Here is a 19,289-nt window from a genome sequence, read left to right on the forward strand (position 1 = left end):
GACATCGTCATGTCGCGGTGTGACCATCATTTAGCGGCAGTGGCGCGTGCGGCATTGCCGGAGCTGCCCCTTCACAATTATTACCCGATAAAGTATTTCGGAAAAAACAATCGCAAATTTTTTATGATCCGTAAAATCTGCGCGCTTTTTGCACAACGTGTTTTGTCCGGAGTCACGGGCAGCCAACGGCCGTCGTGCGCCGCAGGGACTTTGGTGGTCAACGTGCAACCCGCTTCTTGCGTGGCGGACGGCGCACGCGAGCGTTGTGGTCGCCGACGCGTGTGCGGGTCCTAACGATCGCGAGGCTCGGACCGGGCTCACTTGGAGTCCTCGACTTGGGGAACGGGTTACACATTCCTGAGAGCCGTTCGTAAGTCGGGTTGTGTTCGCATGTCGGAACTCAATCGTTCATTGTACGTTCGGTCAGTATTTAAAAATGTCCTACAGTTCAACGAAAAAGGGCAGCAATGTTAAACTCATGAATAAGAAATATTGTGCATTTGCATGTAATAATACATAAATACTGGATAGTAAATGAAACATAAAATAAAGTAATGTCGAAAGAATAAAATTCTGTTTTATTTTCACTTAACTTGAGTCGAACGATTCACTGTCGCGCATCGTGCGGGAATGCTGGGACTCATTACATCTCGCCGAGGATTGCTCCGCGCAACAAAATAGTTCCGCGGATCGGTTCGTGAGTACGTCTCAACGGCGGTTCGTTCGTAAGTGTGGACGTTTCTAAGTCGGGCGTTCGTAGGTGCTGATGCCGTTCTATTCCCCCTCCCCCCCTTCTCTCTCCCTCCCCCCTCATCCCTCCCCTCTGCCCTGTACCTCCTGTGCCCCCCACTCCCCCTCTCCCTCTCATCCAACCCTCCCTCTCTTCCCCCACCTCCCCCCTCCCTCCTCCCCTCCCCTCCAACCCCCACCCCCCCGCCCCAGGTACTACGTGTGCCTGCAGCTGCGTCAGGACGTGTCGTCGGGGCGGCTGCCGTGCTCGTTTGTGACGCTGGCGCTGCTGGGCTCCTACGCGCTGCAGGCCGAGCTGGGCGACCACGAGGCCGATGAGCACGGCGCCGACTATGTGGCCTCCTCGGGCTTCCGCTTCGCGCCGGCGCACTCCCACGAGCTGCTCGAGAAGATCGCCGAGCTGCACAAGACCCACCGGTGTGTGCGCCGCGCTCCTTGCCATGCAACGCTCATCACCGCCCCACCACACTCACAGAGTCGGTGGGTCCCAGTGTCTCACCACCCACTCCCACCCCACGTGTCTAACCACTCACCCCCATCCCCGTGTCTAACCACCCACCCCACCACGTGTCTCACCACCCACCCCACCACGTGTCTCACCACCCACCCCACCACGTGTCTCACCACCCACCCCACCACGTGTCTCACCACCCACCCCACCACGTGTCTCACCACCCACCCCACCCACCCCACCCCCGTGTCTCACCACCCACCCCCACCCCCGTGTCTAACCACCCACCCCACCACGTGTCTCACCACCCACCCCACCCACCCCACCCCCGTGTCTAACCACCCACCCCACCACGTGTCTCACCACCCACCCCCACCCCCGTGTCTCACCACCCACCCCCACCCCCGTGTCTAACCACCCACCCCACCACGTGTCTCACCACCCACCCCACCCACCCCACCCCCGTGTCTCACCACCCACCCCCACCCCCGTGTCTAACCACCCACCCCACCACGTGTCTCACCACCCACCCCACCCACCCCACCCCCGTGTCTAACCACCCACCCCACCACGTGTCTCACCACCCACCCCCACCCCCGTGTCTAACCACCCACCCCACCACGTGTCTCACCACCCACCCCACCCCACGTGTCTCACCACCCACCCCCACCCCCGTGTCTAACCACCCACCCCACCACGTGTCTCACCACCCACCCCACCCACCCCACCCCGTGTCTAACCACCCACCCCACCACGTGTCTCACCACTCAACCCCACCCCCGTGTCTAACCACCCACCCCACCCACCCCACCACGTGTCTCACCACCCACCCCACCCCCGTGTCCCACCACCCACCCCACCCCCGTGTCTCACCACCCACCCCACCCACCCCACCACGTGTCTCACCACCCACCCCACCACGTGTCTCACCACCCACCCCACCCCCGTGTCTCACCACCCACCCCACCCCCGTGTCTCACCACCCACCCACCACGTGTCTCACCACCCACCCCACCACGTGTCTCACCACCCACCCCACCACGTGTCTCACCACCCACCCCACCACGTGTCTCACCACCCCCCCCACCCCCGTGTCCCACCACCCACCCCACCACGTGTCTCACCACCCACCCCACCCCGTGTCTCACCACCCACCCCACCCCCGTGTCTCACCACCCACCCCACCCCCGTGTCTCACCACCCACCCCACCACGTGTCTCACCACCCACCCCACCACGTGTCTCACCACCCACCCCACCCCCGTGTCCCACCACCCACCCCACCACGTGTCTCACCACCCACCCCACCACGTGTCTCACCACCCACCCCACCACGTGTCTCACCACCCACCCCACCCCCGTATCTCACCACCCACCCCACCCCCGTGTCTCACCACCCACCCCACCCCCGTGTCCTCACCACCCACCCCACCCCCGTGTCTCACCACCCACCCCACCCCCGTGTCTCACCACCCACCCCACCCCCGTGTCTCACCACCCACCCCACCCCCGTGTCTCACCACCCACCCCACCCCCGTGTCTCACCACCCACCCCCACCCCCGTGTCTCACCACCCACCCCACCACGTGTCTCACCACCCACCCCACCACGTGTCTCACCACCCACCCCACCCCCGTGTCTCACCACCCACCCCACCACGTGTCTCACCACCCACCCCACCCCCGTGTCTCACCACCCCCCCCCACCACGTGTCTCACCACCCACCCCACCCCCGTGTCTCACCACCCCCCCCACCACGTGTCTCACCACCCACTCCATCCCCGTGTCTAACCACCCCCCCCCACCCCCGTGTCTCACCACCCCCCCCACCCCCGTGTCTCACCACCCACCCCACCACGTGTCTCACCACCCACCCCACCCACCCCACCCCAGTGTCTCACCACCCACCCCACCCCCGTCTCTCACCACCCACCCCACCCCCGTGTCTCACCACCCACCCCACCCCGTGTTTCACCACCCACCCCACCCACCCCACCCCCGTGTCTCACCACCCACCCCACCCCCGTGTTTCACCACCCACCCCACCCACCCCACCCCCGTGTCTCACCACCCACCCCACCCCCGTCTCTCACCACCCACCCCACCACCGTGTCTCACCACCCACCCCACCCCCGTGTTTCACCACCCACCCCACCCACCCCACCCCCGTGTCTCACCACCCACCCCACCCCCGTCTCTCACCACCCACCCCACCCCGTGTTTCACCACCCACCCCACCCACCCCACCCCCGTGTCTCACCACCCACCCCACCCACCCCACCCCCGTGTCTCACCACCCACCCCACCACGTGTCTCACCACCCACCCCACCCCCGTGTCTCACCACCCACCCCACCCCCGTGTTTCACCACCCACCCCACCCACCCCACCCCCGTGTCTCACCACCCACCCCACCCCCGTGTCTCACCACCCACCCCACCACGTGTCTCACCACCCACCCCACCACGTGTCTCACCACCCACCCCACCCCCGTGTCTCACCACCCACCCCACCACGTGTCTCACCACCCACCCCACCACGTGTCTCACCACCCACCCCACCACGTGTCTCACCACCCACCCCACCACGTGTCTCACCACCCACCCCACCCCCGTGTCTCACCACCCACCCCACCCCCGTGTCTGTGAACCTCAGGGGACAAACCCCGGCTGAGGCTGAGCGCCACTTCCTGGAGAACGCCAAGAAGCTGTCCATGTACGGCGTGGACCTGCACCAGGCCAAGGCGAGTCACCGCCACCACCGTCCGTTGTTTGTTTTGGCTTCCCGCTGCCGGGCAGAGCCGCCTCCTCCTCCTCCTGCCCCTCGCAATTCTCCTCCGTTCCCTCCTGTAGCTGGCTTCGTTGGGATGAACACGCAGTCGTACGCCGTCTGCAGCGAGAGTAACGCCCGCCAACTTTGGTGGTGGGCGCTTCGTAATCTGCGTCGCCAGGAACAGTCCCCCAGCCACCGCCTTTGTCTTCGCAAATGCGATGCCTCCACACTCCTCTGCCGCCCCCCTGCCCGCCCCCCCCCCCCCCCAGCTACCACCAGGCCTACCCCAACAAGCCCTCCTGAACGCCGCCCGCGCCTGTTCCGCTCCCACTAGGATTACGCCACCGCGTCTAAAACCACGGTGGTCGTGCGTACAATTTCACCATCGCCGTGGCGGCAACTTGGGGAGGCGATGATTATGCGAATGTCGGTAAGGTGAGATTGAGTCACGATCGTCGATCCGGACAGGGGACTCGGCGGCGGCTGGGCGATCGGCTCGCAATAGGAAAGGTTGCAAGCAAAGCTCCAGGTTTACCGAGCGTCGTTGAGGTTTCCGTGGAGGGAAAAACCAGAGGACCCGGAAAAAAAACGCCATATTTAGAATCAACACGCGTTTAGAGTATTTGGTTGCTGAGATGTGATGATGAGCCTCTTTGTTGAGCGATCATTTGTGTTGGCCAGGGCGCTTCTGAAAAAGAGCTGTATAGTAGCTCAGTGGGGCCTTACCTGGTAAAAAAATAACAGTGAACAGGAGTCAAGAGTTCAGACTCGGCTTGTGCCGAGCAGCACGCGGCACCGCCAGCAAACACCGCCAGGGCCGTCGCTTCGCGCCACAGGAACGTGGAAATGTCCCCCACTGGGTTGTAAACGGCGGACGAGCAGCGCCCGGCTCCCTGGACACTCGACGCGGTACGGTGCGACGCGACACGGTGCAGTGTGGTGCGGTGTGGTGCGGTGCGGTGTGGTGCGGTGCGCCGTCGCGTGCCCAACATCTCTGAGCTGCTGCTCAGCCTCATCGAGACCGCCGGCTCATCGGAGATGCATTGCGAGTCGCCGTGCGGTCGCTGACGCCACCGGCTCCAGGGAGCTGTTGGGGTTATTGTGGTAACACAAAAGCTCGAGTTCGTATGTTTCAGGAAGCCAACAACCGCGCCACTGCGGCGTGGAGACGCGCGCGACGAGACGGGGCGGGTGGCCGTTGGACGTTGGCGTAACTGCGATGGGGGGGTTGGGGGGGGGGGCGGTTGTCTGACGCGTGCAGGACTCGGAGGGGGTGGACATCACGCTGGGCGTCTGCTCGAGCGGCCTGCTCGTCTACAAGGACCGTCTGCGCATCAACCGCTTCCCCTGGCCCAAGATCCTCAAGATTTCCTACAAGCGCAGCAACTTCTACATCAAGATCCGGCCGGGAGAGGTGAGCGGGACGGGCGGTGGCAGCGCTGCCGCTCACACGCGTGGCACCTCCGCTCCGGTACTGTGGATGCAGCAGCAGCGGCGGCAGTAGCGGCGGCAGTAGCGGCGACAGTAGCGGCAGCAGTGGCAGTGGCAGCAGCAGAAACAGGCAGTAGCAGCAGTAGCAGCAGTAGCAACAGCAGCGGCAGTGGCAGCAGCAGCAGTAGCAGCGAGGGTCAGTGGACCGCCGCACGATCGTCGTGATGCTCCGCTTGCCATGGGCGTCGAGGAGGAGCCGTGCTCCCTGGCTCTGCCAGGAGAAGGTGGGACAGCCAAATAATGTTCCTTCCCCCGCACCTCCAACTAGCACGGTTGGCTTCCTTACGCTGTGCGAAAGAAGTCCAACATACGTACACACGTATGATCGCCCCATCTGTTCCAGCCGTGCGGGATAGAGCGTTGCCACCTCGCACTTGGGCGCTCCGGTTTCCGTCCACGCGTATAAACGACTCGTTCGCACCTCCGATTAGCACGGTTGGCAACGTACGCTGTGCGAAAGAAATTCGACGTACACGCGCCCCCATTAATTGGCCTGTAGCCCGGCCTGCAGCCTGCAGGCCAGCCCGGCCTTTAGCACGGCACCGTGCAGGCAGTCAGAGTTGGTGCATTGCACAGAGCAGAAGACCTCCTTTTTCTGCTCTGCCCATGACCGACTGCCTACCTCTCTCCCGCAGACTCACGTAGAGAACCATAGACTCACATAGAGACCCATATCCACACACAGAGATGCACAGACACGCACGGCGACATGTGACTGATTGCCTCCCTCTCTCTTTCTGTACGATTACTGGACATCTTTGAAAAAGAGCTTCATAGCTCATCGGATTCCTCCGGTCTAAATAAAGATTCTGATTCTCTCCCGCTCGCGCTCGCTCAGCTCGACCAGTTTGAGAGCACCATCGGCTTCAAGCTGCCCAACCACCGCGCCGCCAAACGCCTCTGGAAGGTGTGCGTGGAGCACCACACCTTCTTCCGGTGAGGCCCGCATGCACGCACACAGACGCACACATGCAGACGCACGCAGACGCATGCACACACACAGAGACGATGGCGCCTCGACACGGAACTCAGACGTGGGGGGGGGGGGGGTCTCAGACGTCTGAACAGCTGGCCAGACTCTCCTTTTTGCCAACGCACACTGACCAGAGTGGTGAATTATGATTTAAAAAAAAAACTGCCCATGGCTGACCACGGCATAAGGGGCGGGGGGGGAGTCCTTCGTCACACAGCAGCGCGTTGACCTGGGGCTAAAATAAACGAACGTAAATGATTGTGAGGTGGCCTGCAACACTCACCTGGGGCATCGTCGTCGTCAGCACCACCTCCTCCTCAAAGACCCAACGCAGAAGACCCCTTGGGTGTGATCTTCCACGAAACTGCTCACGATCCACGCCTGTGCTCATCCAGAACGTACCGTAGCGACGTGTAACGACGCAACGCCCCGATCCACAAGTCCGAAGGAGAGAGACATTGCAGTGACGATGATGACGACGACGACGAAGATGATGACGACGATGATGATGACGATGATGACACACGACTCCGCTTGCTCCTTGACGTGGCTGTCTGCTTGCTCGACCGCCTCCATGTGAGACCGTCACCGCTGTTGCTCCACGTCTCCGTCAGCAGCCGCACGACGACAAGAAGAAGGAGAAAACCTCCTCCTGCCCCTCCTTCCCATGCTCCCCTCCCTCCTCATCTTCCTCCCCCTGCAACTCCTCCTCCTCCTCCACCCCTCCTCGCCCTCGGCCCCCTCCTCCTGTCCCCTGCTCCTCCTCCTGTCCCCTGCTCCTGCTCTCCCTGCTCGTCCTTCACCCCCCCCCCCCCTCTTCGTTCTCCCTCCCGATGGGCAGTGAGGAGGGCAGGCCCCGGGACGCCGTGACCTGGGCGCTCGTGGCTGCTGCCCTGGCTGCTCCTGGAGCTGCTTGTTGCTGTTGATCGGTCTGTTGTTGTTGGCGTTAATGATTGGTGTATTGTTGGTGAGCGGTGTGTGTGTCGTGTTGTTATTGATCTGTGTGTTGCTGTTGATCAGTGTTGCTGTTGATCGGTCTTGTTGTTATTATGGATCTGTGTGTTGCTATTATTGTTATTGTTTATCGTTGTTGTTATTATTGTTTGGCGTGTTGTTGTCGTTGTTGACCGTTGTTGTTGTCGTTGTTGTCGTCGCCGCGTCACCGCCAGGCTGGTGACCCCGGAGCCGGCGCCCAAGGGCCGCTTCCTCACGCTGGGCTCGCGCTTCCGCTACTCGGGGCGCACGCAGGCGCAGACGCGCGCCGCCAGCTCGCAGATCGACCGCCCCGCGCCACACTTCACTCGCTCCGCCAGCAAGCGCTACACCGTGTCCAGCTCGCTCGACGGAGGTGATGCGCGCGAGCGGGTGGATGGGTGGATGGGCGGGTGGGTGGGCGGGCGGGCGGGTGGGTGGGCGGGCGACGGAACGAGCGGGCGGGCGGGCTATACCTCCTCTTCCACCGGCGCTCTGGACACTTTGGCCCATCGCAGGCGTCTTGCTGGACACCTCCCCCCGCTCTCCTACCCTCGTTTCTCCCATATCTGTTTCAAACTAACCCCCCCATGTATATATGTGTGTGTGTGTTTGTTAAACATCTTTTGCACACGTGAAGTGTCGAAGGCTCTGCTGGCAGTCTCGCGCTCAGCACGCGAGTAGAGTTTGAAAGTGAACGTGAATGTAGTTTGCTTAACACGCATTAGGCTTTCGCGACCAATATTATCCATAATCGAGGTTTTTGGGTTCGATCGCATAAATATATAAATGTGTTGGAGAAACTGATTGTGTTTGACAATCACTAAACGGCGATTGTGTTTGACAATCACTAAACGGCGATTGTGTTTGACAATCACTAAACGGCGATTGTGTTTGACAATCACTAAACGGCGATTGTGTTTGACAATCACTAAACGGCGATTGTGTTTGACAATCACTAAACGGCGATTGTGTTTGACAATCACTAAACGGCGATTGTGTTTGACAATCACTAAACGGCGAGTGTGTTTTACTATCACTAAACGGCGAGTGTGTTTTACTATCACTAAACGGCGATTGTGTTTGACAATCACTAAACGGCGATTGTGTTTTTGTCTCTCACCGATGTCGTTGCCAGCGCCGGGCGGGGGCAGCCAGGACGGCTCCTCGTGGGGTCTCGACGACGAGCCTCCGCCCCCCACCGCTGACCCCCGCAACTCCGTGGGGGGCGAGCGCCACGCCGTCAACTCCGTCGCCGCCGTCACCACCGTCACCGCCACAACTGTGACCGGCGGGGCCGCCCTCGCCGCGACGGCGGGCGGGAACGTCGCCGATCGGGCGGAGAAGACGGACGGCGGTAACGACGGCGGCGGCGACGACGTTGTTGGCGGCGGCGTCGGCCGTGACGACGACAACAAAGAGGAAACCTCCGTCCAGAGCTCGGAGGCGCAGGGGGAGGAGGTGAAGGTGAGGGGAGCTCCTTCAACGCCGCCGCCGCCACCGATCGCCGGCAGAACCGAGTTTGGCCGATGCTTGCCTTGAGCCGCACCGCTGCGGGGGCAGCGCACGCCGACTTCGCTGCAATATCGAATTCTATTTGTTAGCGTTAAATGCAGAGTGCCCTCGACAAATGACCGCGTGGCGTTCGTTGTGGGAAGAACCGAGTTTGCCGATGAGACCCGGAAGGTTGAAACCCCGAGTTTTGGTTGCCGTTGAACCAACACTGGTGACGGGGCGAGCTCCCAGGAGGCCGTGTGGCCGCCGGGTCGTCGCGCCAATTAACACATACAACTGGAGAGACAAACGTGGGGAAGGGAGATTTATTCATTTTGAGGGAGTCCAAGCCTCCATGTTTCGTTGTACAAAACATCACTTGCACATTCAAATACCACGGTGGCTAGAAGATGTTGACTGCCTCGCCTGTTATACAGGAGGTCGTGGGTTTGATTTCGACCCTTGACACCTGCTGCTGTATATTTGCAGTTTGCGGTGTCTCTCTCTCTCCCTGTGGTCACATACATTTTTTCTCCGGGTCCTTCGGTTTTTCACATCTACATTTATAATCAACGTCACACGTTCAGAATATTTGGCAGCTGCTATAAATTTCCACTCGATTATGATGACGATGATGATAATAGTCCACTTCGTTGGGCTATCATTTGTGTACAGCCAGGTCAAGGCTTCTGAAAAAGAGCTGCACAGCTCAATGGGGCCTTACCTGCTCAAATGAATTACAAGTAGTTTTAGATAGTTACTAGAGCCGACAAAAATGTGCTTCTAGATCCTCCGCCATTCTCCCCCCCACGCTCACCCCCGCGTGCCCGCCCCCTTGCCCCTGTAGAGCACAGAGATCGTCGTCATCATCATCGTCATCAACGTCATCATCGTCGTCGTCGTCATGGTCGTCATCGTCATCATCGTTGTCATCATCGTCGTCATCGTCGTCATCGTCGTCATCATCATCGTCGTCATCATCGTCGTCATCATCGTCGTCGTCATCATCGTCATCGTCGTCGTCGTCATCGTCGTCATCGTCATCATCGTCGTCATCATCGTCATCACCGTCATCATCGTCATCATCGTCATCACCTTGGTTTGCCCATTCCAGTCGACGTCCCCTGTGCCGTGTCCGTTTTGCGCCGCGGTTCTTTTTGCTTTGCTTTTGTTTGTGTATTTATCATTTGCATTCCTCCCCTCCCTCCCCTCCCTCCCCTCCCTCCCCTCCCTCCCCTCCCTCCCTCCCCCCGTCTGTTCCCTCCCCTTTCACAGAGAAGGCCTAAGAAAGCAGACGGAGAAAACATTTATATCAGGCATAGCAGGCTAATGTTAGAGGTTCGTATGGTGCCTGCCCCGTCCCTCCACTCCGCGACCTCTCCAACTTCTTTGTGAATTGCCCCGGGCCCCCGCGTTTGGGGGGTTTTTCCGGCACGTGCGTGCGTGCACACCGCTCTGCATTGTTTTTGGCACGGTGCCCCCCCCCCACCCCCCCCCCCCCCCCGACGTTTTAGCTCCCCGTGCCTCTTTCAGGAACTCTCGGTCTATGCCGGTTGTTTCAGTTCCTGAAGGAGCACGTGGTTGCTGTGGTTGTTGTTGCTGTGGGTGTTGTTGCTGTGGGTGTTGTGGTTGTTCTTGTGGTTGTTGTTGTGGTTGATGCTGTGATTGATGTTGTGGTTGTCTCTGTGGATGTTGTGGTTGTTGTAGTTGTTGTGGTGGTTGTTGTTGTTGTGCATTGCTGTGTGTTGGGCTCTACACGGCTTAAACTTGACACCTCGGTTAAAGTGCCTCAAATACTTCTCTTGGCCATTATTGGTGAATAACGACACGCACACAAACCGACACACACACACACTGCCACACACACTGACACGCACACTGACACGCACACTGCCACGCACACTGACATTTACTGACACGCACACACTGACATGCGCACACACTAACCCGCACACACCAACACGCATACAACGACACGCACAACGACACGTACACACACACTGACATGCACACACTCAAGGACACACACACGCCGACACGCACACATACCGACACACGCACCGACATGCACCGACACGCACACACACAAGGACACACACACGCCGACACACACACACACTGACACGCGTGCACACTGCCATGCAGATGCACCAACATGCTCACATTCCGACACACGCGCACACACGACACGCAACGGCACGTGCACGCACACACACCGACGTGCAACAGAACGTACGCACACACACTGACACGCACACACACACGGACACGCACACACACACCGACACGCACATGCACACCGACACGCACACACACACCGACACGCACACACACACCGACACGCACACACACACACCGACACGCACACACACACCGACACGCACACACACACCGACACGCACACACACACCGACACGCACACACACACCGACACGCACACACACACCGACACGCACACACACACCGACACGCACACACACACCGACACGCGCACACACACACCGACACGCGCACACACACCGACACGCATGCACACACCGACACGCACGCACACACCGATACGCACACACACACCGACACGCACACACATACTGACACGCACACACACACCGACACGCACACACACACCGACACGCACACACCCACCGACACGCACACACACACACCGACACGCACACACACACCGACACGCACACACACACCGACACGCACACACACACACCGACACGCACACATACACACTGACAGGCACACACACATCCAACACGCACACACACACCGACACGCATGCATGTCACCGCGGCCGCCCTCTAACCGCTGGGGTGGTGGTGGGCGACGGTTCCCGCAGGAGCTGGAGCGCCGGCCGGACGAGCTGCTGCTCAAGCGGCAGGCGAGCCTCAGCGAGCTCAAGCGCTCCTTCCTGGAGTCGCGGCCCGACGGCGCGGCCGGCGCCATGACGGCGCCGCCGGCCGGCGGCTGGGACATCCGCCTGCAGGAGCCGTCGCCCGTGCACCGGCACGGCCAGCCCGGCACGGAGGTCCGAACCCCCCCCCCCCCCCCCCCCCCCCCCCCCCCCCACAGCCCCCAGCACCGATTGGCAGAGGCATCCTCTTCCCTCGCACGCAGAGAGACAAACAGAGACACCCGTAGACTTGCACAGTGCCTCGAACAGAGACCCGTAGATTCACACACAGACTCACCCAGAGACCCATAGACTCACACAGAGACCCGTAGATTTGCACAGAGCTCACAGAGACCCATAGACTCACACAGAGACCCGTAGACTCATACAGAGACCCGTAGACTCGCAAAGAGAATCAGAATCAGTGTCTTTATTTCGACTGCAGGAGGAATGCGATGAGCTATGAAGCTCTTTTTCACAGATATCCAGTATGGGGGGGTCAGCAAGTTACACCGGCAAAGAATACAAAAAAACCTGCAGACTCCCACAGAAACCCAGAGACTCACGCAGAGACTCGTAGACTCACACAGAGACTCACACGGAGACCCGTAGACTCACACAGAGACTCGCACAGAGACCCGTAGACTCACACAGAGACTCACACAGAGACCCGTAGACTCACACAGAGACTCACACAGAGACCCGTAGACTCACACAGAGACTCACACAGAGACCCGTAGACTCACACAGAGACTCACACAGAGACCCGTAGACTCACACAGAGACTCACACAGAGACCCGTAGACTCACACAGAGACTCACACAGAGACCTGTAGACTCACACAGAGATCCGTAGACTTTTTACTCAACGAGCAGAACCTCCGATTTTTTTGGATTAATAAGCCTTTCGTTCCGTGCAAACTACTCGCGCACCGCGCGCGTGCGATCTTCATGGACTGCCGAGGCTCTCCATATCTAGCTGTGACTTCACTGCGGTGTACAATAGTACATCATCGGCATATCGGCGGAACTTGATGTTAATACGATGAGAGACGTATGTTGAAAATAGGAAGAGCGCGGGTACGGGGGGGGGAGACCCCCTGTGGATAGCCGACTAGGCAGGGCACGGGCAATGTCTGTTCGTCGCCCAGCTTGACGAACTGCGATTGACCGAACCTTGACCTTAGCCTGTCCGATGAGTGTCTGGTGGTCAGTGGTGTCGTAAGCGGCTGAGAGATCGAGGCTGACCAAACAACGCGGCGCACCGCTCGTCCGTGAACTTGTCGAGGTCATCGGTGACCTTTAGCCAGAGCCGTCTCGGCGCCGCGCGACTTCTGGTACGCCGACCGCAACGGTTTGAATCTGCCCGTGGCAGCGGCGCAGGGAAGGAACCGCTTCGGACGCAGGTGCTCTGCGACCTTTGAAATCGCGCTCGGGTTCGAGATGGGGGGGGCGATAGTTGTGCGGGGTCACCTACGGCTCGAGGCCGACTCTTCTCGGCGGCATGCGTTGCCCGCGCCGTTTTTAACCGGTCCGGCAAACGGCCCTCTCGCCTTCACGAAACATTTGGCGGGCGGACGATCGGCGGCGGCAACCGCTGTGCGAGCGCACGGCTCGCGAATCGCCGTGTGGACGTGGTCGAGCCGGCGACGGCTTCCTTTGGCGGCCGCGGTCGATGGAAGTCGACGCACCTCTGGCCACACCGACGTTGGTGCCAGGGTCGCTGTTTCTTTTGCGCTGGTTCCTGGTTGATGAAACCATCCGTGGGGCAGGGGTTGGGGGGGAGTCTATCCACGGGTCAGGCGCCGTTAGCTTCTCCCACAACGTGGTACAGGCGACCCCCGCACCTACGACCTAATTGGTTCCTGGACGACGATCGCAAGTCGAGGCGTCGTAAGTCGAACCCTCGCTTCCCATAGGGCGCGTTGTCAGACATTGGGGTTCTGTTCCTGGAAACCCATTCCCTCCCGTAAAAATACCAAAATTGGCCAACAAACATTTATTGTAACTTAACATAACTGTTAGCAACATTTATTAAGTAAAAAACAAACACATTGGAAAATCCTTAAGTACTTTTCTGCACATGCATCACATTTCCTCTTCTCAGATGTATTAAAAGGCGAACATTTTTTTTTTACAAAGAAGTGAAGAGTGTCGAGAAAGAGACGCTGCTGCGTTTGCTCCCGGCGCAGCTGCAGACTGTCGGGCTACCCTGGACATGCGCATTCGGCAGAAGAGCAAAGCAGCGCGTGGCATGCGCAGACTCGTCACCCGATGGCGCTAGCGTCTGCGAGTGGCGTGCTCGGACGCAGCGCCAATCGACTCGGCATCGGTAGCAGTCGCTAGGCGGTCGTAGACGGGAGTTTTGGTCGGAAGAAAGGTCGCAAAAGCGGGGGTCGTAAGTCGGGGGTCACCTGTTCTTGTTTTATTGGCCCTGGAGCGCGATGATGGGTCCGAGTCACAACCCCCAGCCAGGATTCAAACTCAAAGCGTTTTCTGCTCGCTCTGCCGCTCGCTCTGCCGCTGGGCGGGAACGCCGCCGGCTCCAAGCGGCGTTTTGTATCGGCCGCTGCGATCCACTCAGAATCAGAATACAAATTTTATTTCGACTGTCGGAGGAAGAATCCGATGAGCTATGAAGCTCTCTGTCACACACGTCCAGTATGGGCAGGGTCAGCGGGTTACACTCGCAAAGCCCCGACGCAGACTTCCAGCGCCGGCTGGTCCTGTCGCTGACCGCGTGCGAAGCCGAACTTGGGGCGCCGAGATGTTAACTCCCTCGCCTGGTATACAGGAGGTCGTGAGTTCGACCCTTACCCTGAGTCTGCATGTTCTCTCTCCCCGCGGTCGCGTGGATTTCTCTCCGCATTTAGAATCAACGTGCGTTTAGAGTATTTGGCCTCCGCTGTACATTTCCACGCGATAAGCCATTTGGCTGAGCTATCGTTTATGATGGGCCAGGTGGCTTCTGAAAAAGCGCTACTTAGCTGAGTGGGGCCTTACCTGGTAACATAAAAAAACGGAGCCCAGCACGAACAACAACAACAACAACAGCACAGCAACAACAACAGCGAGCCCCAGGGACAGCTTGGGCAGGCACACCACGCACCACACACTGACACCTCCTCGAAGATGGCTAAGCCAGTCAAGACCACGAGATGTGTTCACATCCACGCACTGCAGAGTCACTGAATGCAAGACATGGAGAATGGGGGGAGCCTTGAGCTAATGAAGTCACTTCTGCTCTTGCACCGAACTGCAAACCCAGTGAATGTGTGTTTCTCACTAACCTGCTTCTAACGTCTGCTTCTCTCCTCGCCGCCGCTGCTGCCTCCCCCACTGCTGCTGTTCACGGTTCCTCGCCCCGTCGCTCGGCTCCACGCACCCCCATTGCCCCCTGGTGACAGCCGCTTGCTCATTCATCTCAAAACCCACCAACGCCGCCTCCAACCCCACCGCCCCCGTCCGTGTCTCTCTCCCCAAAACACCCACGACCCTCTGCCCTGCCAACACTAACCCTGCCTCTGTCTTGACACCACAACACCACCCCCTCCTGAACGATGTCACATCTGAACGATGTCACATCTGAACGGTGTTACGTCCTGAATGACGTCACGTCACGTGATTCACCGATGTATCACCATGACCCACCATCGTAACCGGTGTACGTTGCGAACGATGGTAACGATACGATGAATCATCCGTGTTATTTGCCATGGTGTTCCATTATCATTGGTGTACCATTATAATGTACCAACACGGATGATGTAACATCATGATGTACCATTACAATGTACCATTACGATCTACCAACATGAATGATGAACCATTACAATGTACCATCGTGATATACCATCACGATGTACCATCATGAATGATGAACCATTACAATGTACCATCGTGATGTACCATCACAATGTACCATCATGAATGATGAACCATCACGATGTACCATCATGAATGATGTACCATCATGAATGCTGTACCATCACGGTGTCCCATCACCTCCGGCGCATGCGCCCCTCCTCCTCCACCTCCTCCCTGGCTGCCGCCGCCGTTGCTGCCGTGACCCTGAAGGATGATGAGGAGGAGGAGGAGGATTATTGGGCACAGCTGCCCGAGGAGCCCGCGCCCTCGAGCGCGCCCAGCGGCCAGCCACACGAGGTGGCCACGGCGGCGCCGGGCGACGCGGCGTGGGCGGAGCGGCCCCTGGGCCCGCACCCGCGGGACCCCCCCGCCCAGTTTGCGGACGAGCTGCTCGTAGAGATCTCGCAGGTGCCGCCGTTGCCGTGACGATAGCCTCACCGTCGCCGTGACGATAGATTCGCCGTGACGATAGCCTCGCCGCCGCCGTGACGATAGATTCACCGCCACCGTGACGATAACCGTGCTGGCTAACGAGCGAGCGGAGAGACCGGCGATATGAACACACGATGCCCACGGGGGGTGGGGTGGGGGGGGGGCGAGCTGTCACTTGTCATCCGGCACGTGTGTGCGTTTATGCGTCTGTGCGTCTGTGTCTGTGCGTCTGTGCATATTTGTGTCTGTGCGTCTGTCTCTGTGTGTCTGTGTGCAGCACTTGCCCCAAAGGTCTGTTAAGGCTCTTTGGCTTGTGGGTGGAGATAGTAGGGAGTGGTGGTGCAGCGGTTAGCGTGCTGCGCTTTCCAACCCGACGACCCGGGTTTGATTCCCGCTCACGGTCGACACCAGTGACGCTTGTCTGAACCGGTCTTGGACCTCCCCTAGGTTGACTCAGCCTCAAACGAGTATCTGGCGGCCAGGCGTGGTGCTGGCCACCAACCCCCTCGTGTGCCGTGCCGGCCTTCATAGGTGCTCGCTAAACACACTTGCTAAGCACTTGCTAAGGCTATATGGGATATCTTTGCATGAGTGTGTGGAGCTTTATTGACCTGGTCAAAGCCCATGATACCATAAATAGGCCAGTACTCCGGGTCATTCTTTGCGCTTTTGGAGTCCCTGACCATCTGATGGTGGGCAGGCCCCAGGTAAAGCTGCGTTGCCGGCAGTCGGAGCCATTCCCCGGTCGCCTTGGAGTGCGATGGGGGATGCCCTCTGGCCTCTGCACCATTTTTAAATCCTTTATATTAAGTTCGCTTGCTTGCTTGCGTGCTTGCTTGCTTACGACCGTGCAAATCTTTCGGTCGTTTTTTACCCACTTCCCGTGATCCAATCGAGCTGACATTTTCCACACAGACTCGTTGTGCCAGACAATTAATGTTCGAGAAAAAAAATTCCCAAAATGTTATACTTTTTAGGCAAAAAAAATGTATTTTACATATATTCAAATAGAACTCATTCATCACTTTGGCTGAACGTCACAGTATAAGAGCCCAGAGCTTAACCCCTCCATAGGCCGTGGCGGAGTAGCGCAGTTGGTAGCGTCCTCGCTTCCCATGGCAAAGGTCGTGGGATCGATCCCCGCGTCCTCCACAGGCATATATATTTTTTAAATCCTTTATATTAAGTTCGCTGCCACGCATATAAAGGATTTATAGTGAAAAACTTTGTTTCTACGGGTTATACTTATTGAAACATCTTCCTTCGACCCATGTAGTTCGTAGATGCTTGAATTTTTTTTTGCACAAACGGTTGCAAGACGGCTCGTGTTCTGGGAGTCATCAGGGCGACTCGGCGCAGCGCTGGCGGCACTCGGAGTGGCTCCCCATGGCCGCCTGTGCAGCAGCAGCAACCACAGCAGCAGCAGCAGCCGCAGCTCACTAGCCACAGCAGCATCCGCAGTAGCAGCTGAGCCCCCATGCGTGGCAGGGGGAGGCCACTCTCACTAAAAACTATTTAAGCTTATATTTTTTATTTTACCAGGTAAGGCCCCACTTGAGCTACGTCGTTCTGTTTCAGAATTGACCCTGGCCATTACACATGATAGCTCAACGAAGTGGATTATCGTCATCACGTAGAAATTTATAAGCGGCCAAATTACTCTAAGCGTGTGGCGATATTGATTCTAAATGTGGAAGGGAAAAACCGGAGGACCCGAAGAAAAATTCACGCAACCACGGGGAGAGAGAGAGAGACACCGCAAACTCCAAATATACAGCAGCAGGCGTCAAGAGCCAGGATTGAATCCCCGACCTGTATACCAGGCGAGGTAGTCAACATCTCCCCGGTGGGGTGCCAGAAACCCTGCTGGTGACGCTGCGGCTTGCGGGCGCTTCGTCGGACCCTTGTGCGTTGGCGCGTCAGGCGAGCTCCATCTTTGTGTGGCCCACCAACCTCTGCCTTCGGACTTTTCCCCCAGACGCTCACTTTTTTCCCGCGTTGCGCCTCGGCCGCTTGTCCCCCGCAGAGGATAGAGAAGAAGGAGGAGGAAGGCTCCAGGGCGGAGGCAGTGCAGCCTCAGCGGCAGCCACAGCACCAGCCACAGCCGCAGCAGCAGCAGCCGCAGCAGCAGCAGCTTCAGCCGCAGCAGCAGCAGCCGCTGCAGCAGCAGCCGCAGCAGCAGCAGCAGCAGCAGCGAATGAGCAGCAGCAGTTCGGTGTCGATGTCGCGGGTCGTCTACAAGACGGTGGTGATCACCGGCGAGCCCGACCTGCTCAAGGGCTCCTCCGACGAGAAGGACGACTCATCCTCCTCGGGCGGCGGTGGCGACGGCAACGCTCGCACCGGGCCCTGCGTCCAGACGGCTCCCTCGTCGGGCGGCAGGAGGAGCGGGGAGGAGGAGGAGGAGAGAGCAAAGACGGAGAAGAGAGCGGCGGCGGAGGAGGAGGTCGTCGGACGCGTGGCCGCCCCGCCCCGAGCGGTTCCCCACCACGGGGCCGAGGCGACGGGCGCAGGCGAGGCCCAGGCTTCGGGCGGGGCACCTGGGGAGGAGGCCGAGGGGGCCGCGGGGGACGTCGACTTCCTGGAGAGGGAGATGATGAAGGTGGCCGTGGCGCTGAGGAAGGGGGCGGCCGGTGGGCACGGCGACGAGGGGAAGCCCAAAGCCAACGGGGCCGACGCGTCCGAGTCGGAGACCAGCGAGTCGGAGGAGGAGCGCGGATTTGAGGTGAGGGCCCCGTGTGTGTCCGTGTGTGCGTCAGCGGCGGTTAGCGCGCGACGCCACGAACCCGGCGGCCCGGGTTCGATTCCCGCTCACGGCCAACACCGGTGACGATTATCTGAACCGGTCCTGGGCCTGCCCTAGGTCGACTCGGCCTCAAATGAGTACTTGGTACGGGCGTGGTGCTGGCCACCCACTTCCTCGTGTGCCGTGCCGGCCTTCATAGCACTTGCCCCAACAGTCTGTTCAGGCTCCTTGAAGCAGAAAGTCCCCCAAACGAACCTCAAAAAGTTGCAAGGTCGCCCTATATCTTCACCGTCATCATGAAACAGCCATGGTCATTCCACTGCTGGATGAAAGCTTCAAGTTGCCTCAGGTCTGTGACCGGCGGGGTTGATGCGGCGTTACCCCACGCGGCGTCACCACGCGGTACCACAAGGCGGCAGTAGAGGCACGCACGGCGGTGTG

The 19,289-nt window shown here is 59.2% G+C and overlaps 1 protein-coding gene across 2 annotated transcripts in view; it reads left to right on the forward strand.

Moving 5' to 3' along the window:
• LOC133340798 (protein 4.1-like) overlaps nucleotides 1-19,289 on the forward strand; it is a 43,926-nt gene that overhangs the window by 10,157 nt on the left and 14,480 nt on the right. The window contains exons 6-15 of one of the 2 annotated variants that reach the window (XM_061549203.1): nucleotides 943-1,167; nucleotides 3,855-3,942; nucleotides 5,233-5,385; nucleotides 6,301-6,398; nucleotides 7,605-7,783; nucleotides 8,546-8,874; nucleotides 10,177-10,239; nucleotides 11,750-11,938; nucleotides 15,881-16,078; nucleotides 18,129-18,827. In XM_061549203.1, the coding sequence (XP_061405187.1) occupies nucleotides 943-1,167; nucleotides 3,855-3,942; nucleotides 5,233-5,385; nucleotides 6,301-6,398; nucleotides 7,605-7,783; nucleotides 8,546-8,874; nucleotides 10,177-10,239; nucleotides 11,750-11,938; nucleotides 15,881-16,078; nucleotides 18,129-18,827 (2,221 nt within the window). Of the gene's footprint in view, nucleotides 1-942; nucleotides 1,168-3,854; nucleotides 3,943-5,232; nucleotides 5,386-6,300; nucleotides 6,399-7,604; nucleotides 7,784-8,545; nucleotides 8,875-10,176; nucleotides 10,240-11,749; nucleotides 11,939-15,880; nucleotides 16,079-18,128; nucleotides 18,828-19,289 lie in introns of those variants that run through there. The other variant, XM_061549202.1, reaches the window with a different exon arrangement.

This window comes from Lethenteron reissneri, chromosome 10, assembly GCF_015708825.2.
Source record: "Lethenteron reissneri isolate LAM-NWPU_2019-01 chromosome 10, ASM1570882v1, whole genome shotgun sequence".
NCBI classification, from domain to species: domain Eukaryota; kingdom Metazoa; phylum Chordata; class Hyperoartia; order Petromyzontiformes; family Petromyzontidae; genus Lethenteron; species Lethenteron reissneri.